Consider the following 9,833-nt stretch of genomic DNA (forward strand, 5'->3'; position numbering starts at 1 on the left):
ACAGTAGAATCTTGGCACAAAGGCTTATGAGCAAGGGAAAATACTGATATACAGGTTTGGGCTGTGCCCATATTAAAAGCTCTGCAATTACGGTAATTCTTTACTGACTTGTGTTGGACATAGACTCTTTCTCTGAACTGAAAAAATGTGCAGTAAAGCAACTGTGGAAAAAAAACCAAAAAGCCTCTGCACTTTCTTGTGTTTGTAAAAGGACACCATCTTCATTTTATTCTCATCCTTCCACATAGCAGATGGAAGAAGGTAAAAGTGTACTCACACCTCAGAAGTTAATCCTACAAGTTGGAATACCAACTCCACAAAGACTTTTAAGCAGTTCTAGCTGCTGGTTTTTCAGGTTCTAAAAATGGAAAATAAATGCCAAGCTTCCACTAATTGATATAAAAGTTAAGTTTCTGCTTACATTCAGTCGCACTTTCCAGTATTTTCATAATCTACTTAACCATCATTATGAGAGAATATTTATGAAAGTTTGACACATACCACCAGTATGTAGATCAGAAATATCATGTAATTTACTTACACATGGAAACACGTATTCTGCTTTACAAATTACTTCTGACTCAGTCTGTCAAAACATGACACTTAAAAGTGAAAAATTACACATATCAAAAGAATGAAATCTACCTTCAGTATTACTACCACACCACAAAAATCTGAATACTTAAACCAACACATTCCAGAGTTCACTTAACTCTCATAAAGCAGTTTCTAAAAAACCTTCACCTGCAGGAGTGTATGAACCAGTAAGCTCATCCTTTCATCTTCTTTTTAGCTCCTACATAATTAAAATATTGCATTTCATATTTCATAATAACTAATGCATCTTTAAATCTGACTTGGTGCATCAGGTATACAAAAATATTAATTCTAGGTTCTTATGCCTTAGAAGTTTCATTGTATCTTTCTTAAGAATCCTGTGATGCAATCTCATTAATATAATTAATATTCTTGGCATGGCATAAATCCTTAACCTCTAGATCTTGGAAAACATCTGCAGGTGAATAAGCAGAAATCTAGTTAGCTGAACAAAATTCCAAGTTATCTAGTACCAAGAATGTACTCCACTAACCGAACTGTGAGGGGAAAAAAAATCCTCCTCCCACACTAACAGAAAGCACATTTGCTCACTGGAATATTAGCACCAAGTGCATTTATGTTCTAGTGGCTCTTTAACAGAAGGAGTAATTCTCTTCCTTTTCCACATAAAAGCAGGACTTAGCTGATATTCCAAAAGAGGAATGTCTTTTCCTTCCCACTGTACTTAAAAGAAACTCTAATATCTACAAAACACATCTAAGTTGTTTTCCCATGTTTTACCATCAAGAGCTTTTCTATCTTAATAACTAGGCTGTCACATCGTCTCACTTAACATAATTAAGGTGTGATAATTCAAGAAAAAGTAATCCCTCATCTTGCCCTCAAGTACAGGCAACAGGTGAATGAATTCTTAGAAAATTAAAGAGCATGAGTTCTAGAACTAGACCATTAACACTGTTAAATATTAGCATTTAGCTAAGTCAATGGCAAATTTACCCAACCTGTATCTTCAGCACTGAACGATCTTAGGAAATATCAATCACACATAAACATAAAATTAAAAATATATGTCTCATTGGAAAGGGAGGGTTGTATGGTGTATTATAGGCATGGCTGTTATATCCTATTAACATGCACATTCCTCACCTGTAAGATACACCTATGCTTACATAAAAACTAAACGCTTTAACGTTTTTTCTTGGAAAATAAACCAAGAAACAACGTGATAGTTGTTACTTCAGGTGCTGCAAAACAATTTACAATGTTACTACGCTCTCTATAAGATCTTACCCTTTCTATGTTATCATATATATAAATTATGGTTTTAATAACTATGCTCTGTATAAGACCTTACAAAAACAGCAGGGCTTCACACTTAAAGTACGTGTGCCTAGTCAGGAAAGACACGCTAAATAAAGTTTTTCCTAATGACAACTTTCAGTTGCAATAGTTTTAAGAATACTACATAAAAAATGAAGTACATTCCTTTAAAACTCCTTCCCAGTTACAGAAATGTTTTAAAGCTTATTTTAGAAGACTCTGCATTTATATGCAATATATTCAAGCATTTAGGTTCTCTAATTCCACCAATCTAGTGAATACTCTAATCTACCTCATATACTTTCAATGTCTTCGAGTAAGGAGGAAAGAAATTAAAACAAACCAGTCCCACACAGGGAAGTCATACTATTGACAAAAATGTCCGTTTTTAAGTGTAAGTTTTAAGTAAAGCCAAGTAACTGCAGCAAGTAACTTCTGCCACTTAACTGAGTTTAGGTTTTGAAATGCATCACTACTTAGAACCTCATCAAGTTCACATCACTTTGAAATGACAAGGCATTCTTATTCAGTCTATCAAGCTACTTGTTGTACTGTCTGATGATCTAACACTCTCAGGGATAAGAATTTTTTTAGGTAGTCATGATCTCCCTTTAGATTTAAAAACCAAAAACCTTTAGTACTTGCCCTGCTACTGTTTTCTCTGCCCAAGAAACACAAGCTTCACCCTGCTCCATTCATAAAGACAAGGTTTGAAAGCAATTGGCTAGAGGACTTTTTGCCCCCAACTAGGAGAAGACAAGATGTTCAAACAATTACAAAAAAGGGATATATAATCTTAAAATTTGAAGAACGACAGAAATTCATGGCAACTGTGTGCTATTTTGAGTTGTTACTCAAAACAGAGTAACAGTCTTCTCAGTTGGGTTTCAAAGGAAAAAAAATAACATTAGTTACTGGAACATTTAATATCGTACTAGAGGTGTACAAAACAGTTACAAGTACAAGCTATCATTTTATTTTTTCCTGCACATGACCGACAAATAGTACTCAGTCCTATCGAGTACCACAAGAAACATAAAAAATGGAAAATAATCTTTTCTGATGAGTGTGAAGCTACCATCCAATTACTTTACATGAACTACTTAACTAGACAAATTTAAGCAAAGAAAACAGACCTAGACAATCACCCCTTTCTCAGTTTTTTAACTCATTTCTGCAAATCATTGAGGAATATGTGTAAGGAGAAATATTACCTCCATTTTCTCAGTTAAATGCATTTAATTAAAGAGTGGCTGACAAAATCTCCAAGTATAACATACAGCACAACATGCTACACCAAAAAAAAATCTGTGACAAAACAAATTTAATACTAGTAGATTATCCAATATTACCTTGCCTCATTAGCATCAACTGATGCTCATGTCTAGCTGCTTCCATTTCTGCCTCCAGTTTCTCTTTGGCTTCTCTAATGTTCCTGTCAACCTGTTCACGTTGTTGCTTTTCCATCTCATCAAGAGCCTTCCACCGTGAAGCATACTCAAACTCAAATGTTCCAGGCTGAGCAAAACGTGGAGGCTGTTCTCTTTCCCTAATAGAAATTTTGCAGGTAAAATGTACAGAAGGACACATTTAGATCAACAGCTGCAACAGGCAGAAAATGTATAAACAATCACTTCAAGTGCAGATCTGACTTTACATCAACCTGTCGGATGACTACGTTCCAAACCAGACAAAGCTTAATTCAGCTGTTAAGTCAAGTAACAAAGTAACAGGGACAGTTTTCCAAAAACTGTCCAAATAAAGATCTGTCCAATTTATTTAAGATAAAAATTCATATTTACATCAGTACAAAATACTAAGTTGCAACAGCAGATTAACTGTGTTCAGCCTTGTAAAGCAAGCAGTCAATTCATAAAACCAGTTATTTAGATAACTATCAAAGCTTACTAGACAGCTCAGAATATTAGCCAGAATCTGTACACATTAAAAGGTGTTAACATTTTATTTCCCATTCTAACACTAATACTGTACCTAACCCTCAAAAATTTTTAGGAAGTGATATTCTACAGTCTTACCAGAACACTTTACCGTCAAGCAATTCAAGCAACATGATTTTTAATGGCAAATTACAATACTAAAAATAAGTATTTTCAGATTAGGTGACTTCTACCTCATGATCAAGACTCACTTTCTCATGTCATGCTCAAAGTTTTATCTGACCTGTGGAAGCTGCAAAGATGTACCCTCCACTGACTTTGCAAACAGTTAAGGGGCTGTTCAGAGAACATAAAATCAGTGGATACACAAATCTCTGCAGGATTAGACCACACCCCTAATCCATAAAAGACTACCAAGCTCCCACTGACTGCAGTGTAGGCCAAGAATCTCTCTACTTTAAAAACACACAGAATGTAAAACCAACAGGCCAAGTCTCAATTTTACTATGATTAGGAAATTCTGGGAAGGTCATCTTTAATCCTTTGACACAAAACAGCATGACATGGAAAATACTACTTCCTGCTACTCAAATCCCAAAATAAAAATTAATGTATATTTATCAAGGTAACTAAGTACATAAATCATGTTTTATAAAATAAAGGTAATCACAACTCACTTGTGGTACTGTTGTGTTTTTTGCATTAGTTTCTCTGGGAGTCCATCTTCATCATCAAATTGCTCCATTGGTTCTACAACAACAGGTCGAGGTGTTCTGGAAAACATTTTTAATATAATAACTGAATCACAGATCAACCAGGTAAAGTTATTTTAGCATTTTGAGAAAACATTCCAGAAAGCTAATATGTAGTCTATATATTTGTGTATCTTGCTTTAAATCACAGAATTTCAATGAATCCTGATTTTAAGAATTATCTTTGAAAATAATTGTTTCTGTGCCCAAAACCAGCTGTTCAGCCCAGAAACCACAATTTACTTGACATAGTTTTGTTTGCTATAAAGGAAAGATTTTCTTAAAATATCAAAACCATCGACTAACAATTACAACATACTTAGGAAGGAACTACCTTTTTGTTTCCATCAGTAAGGCAACACAGGGGCCATGATTATACTGCTGGGAAAGCCTCAAATTCAAAACAGAATAACACAACCTAATCTGATATTTCTACAGACCTTTAGAATTTAGTTTTGAAAGTTTCTCTACAACTGAAAACAGCTTGGTCATTTGGCATTAATATTCCAGTGACAATTAGAAAGACATTTCTGCTTAAGTTATTTAAAACCCATTCTTTGAATAACCATACACTCACAAATCAGAATCCTAATTTACCTTTGAAAATCGCATCCTTGAAATGTAGTAACCAGAGTAAGTATTAGCCATTACTGACAGAGATAGCAGTATAAGAACTGTGTAAAAAGCTCTCTGCATCAGTATTGGGAGCAGAGCCCAAAAACATAGTTTAAAGTGCTAGAAACACTATTTACAAAACACCAGCACTCACTTGTTACGTTCCACACCTTTATCTCACTTTGCAGATCATAACCCCCCCTCTTCTGGCATCAAGTCTAGATTAAAAAGATGAAGTGTGGAATCAGAGGGCACAACTCAGCAACTGTTCCATCTGATGCTATCTGCATGGCAATTGATGACAGTTCTGCTTTTTAAATGCAACTGAACTGTGGCGCTAACAAGTTATGACTCAAAACAATTTTAAATCTATAAATTAATGTTTCAAATGTCTAGTTGTGATCCATTTAACCCATGAATTTAAAGATTTTCTTCTGATCAAGCAAAGAGTTTTCAGCTAATAAATGTGAAATTTTAGACTCTGAAGCCAAATATAAAAATATCACAGCAGCAGATTCATGCTAAGTATCTTTGCAACTGTGCTTCAGGGAACATGTCAGACACTTAAGCAAGACAAAGATCAAGTGCTTTTTATTCATTCAGGCCACAGTTAGATGGTCAATTCTATCCAGCTGGTAAAACAGGAATACTACCCCTCATAACATCCTGGCTTATCTTCCCCTGCCACATCTTTCATGCCAAAAATAACACTCATGTAACACTGGGCTAGATTAGTTCCCTTGTTTGGCTCACCACACTTCCATTCAAATACTAATGCCAAGAAAACCCAGGGGATAAGAATAAATTGCTGGCACCTCCTGATAACAGCAAAGACCTATTCAGATTGAATTTACTATGTAACTACCAAATCAGTTTAGTGGCACACGAGATTTATGAGATTATCACAAGAAATAGGAGTTCCAGACCCTTTACCCACCTGCAATCTCCTCCTGATAACATTTTCTCCTGCACCTGACATTAGCAAGCACCATCATGTGCTTAAACAGACTAAAACGAACCCAAGAAAAACTGAATGCTTTTCTGCTGTTTTAGCAAGCCAAAGAGGCTTATGGAAATATCATGAAGTTCTCAAGCTGACAAAAGATCAACAGCACAGCCAAGGCAAGAAAAGAACTACAAGTTCCCCAATTCAATGGAAGTAACTTTCCTCCAGACTGTGAAATCACAGCCTTATTTTTCCAAATGAGAACCAGAAAAATAAAAACTAAAAAATAAATCATGACTATTCATCATTTCACATAGTCTTTCTACATAAAATGCTATAGAAAGCATTTGAAAATGTCACTGTGAATGTGGTGAAGTACAGCACTAAACAATTCTCTTCAGCACATACAGAAATAAGAGATGCAAGAGAATTTCTACAATTTTCAAGTTTGCTCGCCCTTGAAATAGAAGTTTTCCTGAGATCATTGTTATAAAGCTCTGCAGAATCTCAGTCTTCATTTAAAAACAACAACAAAAAAATCTGGCCTTACAAGACACAAATAAAATTTTGAGATAGAAACACTTTCCTCTGTCTATGGAAAGATCAGCAATGTTGGGCACTGTTTTGTTAAGAAACAAAGAAATATTATTTTGTCACATTGTTACTGGAATCAGGAAGACTGTAATCAATGAAAATTAAGTCTCACTAGGAAACGCCATTCTATGTAGAGAATATTGCATATAACCAAGAAAATGCTAAATTTTGCTCTCAGATTCTCATATGGTAATAAGAAATCTTATCAACAGTAAGCAGAGAAAGATGGTTTTCTTTACAAAAAAAAAAATCAAAAGTATTTGGAGTATTCATGTAAAACACCTTAATTTCTCATCTCATGGCTTTCATAATTATATTAAAAAAATAAAATAAGAACTAGGAAATGCCCACGAATGCAGCTTTTGTTCACACCAGAAAGATACACACAAATTCAACCAAAAGCCTGGGAACTTACGTTGTTAGTAAGAATGCCCCATCACTGCATCTTTCTAGAGCTTTTCGTGCTGGAGGTTTTGCTGCAAACTCTACGAAACCTTTTCCAGTAGCTCTGCCACGATCATCTACTACAACAACCGCTCTTTCCACTGGCCCGAATTGAGAGAATGCTTGTTCCAGCAGCTCATTAGAAACCACAGGTGAAAGATTCTTGACAGTTAAGGCAGCTCCGTGTGTAGCAAATCGAATTCGAAGTGGTCTGCTCTTCAAAATAGTACCATCAAGTTCTGCCTTCGCTATTTCAGCCAGGGTCCTAGATTCCTTTATCAAGATATAAAATATTTAATAAATTTTAATTTCAAAGACAACAGATGCCACTTTCAAGTGTCCCCCCTCGAGAAGTAGCAAAGTTGTTTTCTTTGACTTGACCACACTGGCATCAGAGTTACCCACCTTTTTTTCCCCTCTAATAAAAAAAAACACCGAAGTTCCTGTCTTCTGATTGAAAAAAAAAGGCGTTCATCATCCACTATGATTTATTCTAAAAAACGACACGCACACTAATTTTTGTTGCACATTTGAGGACTTAACAAATTTCCATTATGACAGTGCTGCCCCATAAAGGCTTTGAGTAGAGTTGAACATCTGATGCTTTTTCGTATCTACCTACTGAGATGTTTATATTCGGCATCCCTAGTTCCAAATAGCAGGAAACGGTATTTTCAAAGATAACACTACAGCATCTAAGGTGGTTTGGGTTGGCTTCTTGTTTTGCCTTTTCATAAGTGAAAATATCACACTTGCTCTCAATGGATGTTCAATTCAAATTTCATCAACAAATCCTGAAATCACCTTCTTTCCTCATTTCTTCTCACCTTTACAGGCTTTCTGCACCCACATCCATGAGACAGTGTGCATGAACAACTGCTATCAGTCTCTTCACCGAGACTGATACATGCAATCCCTCAAAGAAATTATTCTTAGATCCTTCTCCACAGTTCAACTGACTAGGTAAGCTTATATATATATATATATATATATATATATATATTCCTCTGAACATAATGAAAAAGGGAAGCTCACATAAAAGCTCTAGCTAATCTATATTACATACAAAACTGAGTAATGGCATGTAAATATATCGCACTTCCTCCAGAAAATTGCTATTTCGGGCTGGGGAACTTTCAAGGTAAAAGATGTATGGCAGAATGCCACAAGCATTTTAAGATGACAACCAAAAAGAAAAAAATTGTTAACCAGTAAAATATATGAAATAATCATATCTAGAGACACCCAAGGAACTCTAAACCTATTCGCAGAATGATATAAATCGGTGCATTCTAGACACAGCAGTCATGAAAACCAATAATACTACATATTAAATTGACATTTAAATATAATATCATAAACTTTCTGGATGATTCATTTTTTCGCCTGCTCAACTGGAGTATGTTTGATCAAATTCTGTATTACCCGTAAAAATCCAGTCCTATCTGGGCACAAGTAATTTAGACAAACCAAGTCCCCCATTCTTTGCAATTCCGTGACTGTATGTTCCGCTTTCACGACGTGTGAGCAGCGGTATTTCGAAATAATTCTGCCCAGTGCCGACGGGTGAGGCGGGGTTCGAAACGCCAGGGGCCGGGAGGGCTGCTCAGAAAGCAAGCCTCTGGCTTGGATGTAACAGGAGAGGGGGGATAAGGAAGAAGAGGCGGAGGGACCAGCGCTAGCAGCGAGCAGAGAGAATGGGAGGCAGACACTGCCATTTTTTTACACCCGCCGAAAAGGAAGGGAAGGGGGCGGGGGGCAATGGACCGAAGCGTCCCGCTTGCAGAGGCAGCCCCTGGGCCACGCAGGAGCTCGCCCGGATCCTTACCAGGCGGATGAAGCCGAAGCCACGGTCCCGATTGATGAAGACCTCGCTGGGCTCCCCGTAGCGCTCGAAGAGGCGCTTGAAATCCTCCTCGGTAATATCAGTAGGCAGATTTCCCACGAACAGCCGGCAGCGCTGAGTGTAGCTCTTCTCGCCAGGTTTGAGAAAGCTCTTGATATCGATGGTGAACCCACCCTCCTGCTCCTCATCTCCGCCACCTTCTTTGCTCGGCGCCAGCGCCATGGCCGCCGCCGCCTCACTCTCCGCTTCTAGGCCCCGCAATCCTTTCAGATTGCCGCCGCCGCCGCCACCCCCCACCATGCCCAGCGGCGCCGCTGGGGAGCTGTTCTCGATCCGCACTTGCTTCAAGTTCCTATTCGCGGCCATATCCGCTCCTTCCCCGCCGGTTCTCCCCGGGATGACGCGGATCCCAGCCCGGCAGCCGCCGCCTCCGACCCTCGGCCGATTCAAAATGGCGCCGCCGCCAGCCCCGGCGAGTTGTAACGTCCCCGCAGAAGCCCCGCCCAGCGGCGCCGCTCCCGCTGCCGGCCGTGGCGCTGCGGCTGCCGCCCATGGCGTCCCGGGCTTCTGCTCCTCTCGGCTCCGGCACACGGAGCTCCGAATTTGCCTCCGCAGAGGCAGGTATGTGCCAGCGGCTGCACTGCCTGAGGGGGATAACCCGCCCGGAGGTTCCCTCGGTACGTGACCCGCCCGCACGGAGAGCCGGCGCAGCCATGTTGCGTTAGAGCAGTGGTCTCGTCAGCCCGTCCTCAGGCAGAGGGGTCCCCCGATGGGGTCTCTCCCGAGGGAGAGGCAGGTGGGCTGCCCCGGCGGGGTGTCTGGTCGCTGCGGAGGAGGGAGGCAGGCGTGACACGACAGAC

At 38.9% G+C, this 9,833-nt stretch overlaps 1 protein-coding gene across 5 annotated transcripts in view; it reads right to left on the bottom strand.

Annotated features, from left to right (window-relative positions):
- Positions 1–9,451, bottom strand: part of PSPC1 (paraspeckle component 1) — a 64,397-nt gene extending 54,946 nt beyond the window's left edge. For 4 of the 5 annotated variants that reach the window (XR_007631097.1, XR_007631096.1, XR_007631095.1 and 1 more), the window contains exons 1-4: positions 8,956–9,409; positions 7,099–7,400; positions 4,454–4,549; positions 3,231–3,427 (exon numbers count right to left, since the gene is read on the bottom strand). Coding sequence is in view for 1 of the 5 variants with exons in the window: in XM_050333949.1 (XP_050189906.1) it covers positions 3,231–3,427; positions 4,454–4,549; positions 7,099–7,400; positions 8,956–9,339 (979 nt within the window). In the remaining 4 variants the exon portion in view is untranslated. Of the gene's footprint in view, positions 1–3,230; positions 3,428–4,453; positions 4,550–7,098; positions 7,401–8,955 lie in introns of all 5 variants that reach the window. The other variant, XM_050333949.1, reaches the window with a different exon arrangement.
- Between the last annotated feature and the right edge of the window lie 382 nt (positions 9,452–9,833).

This window comes from Myiozetetes cayanensis, unplaced genomic scaffold (assembly GCF_022539395.1).
Source record: "Myiozetetes cayanensis isolate MyiCay16 unplaced genomic scaffold, myiCay2020 scf5-8, whole genome shotgun sequence".
NCBI lineage: Eukaryota > Metazoa > Chordata > Aves > Passeriformes > Tyrannidae > Myiozetetes > Myiozetetes cayanensis.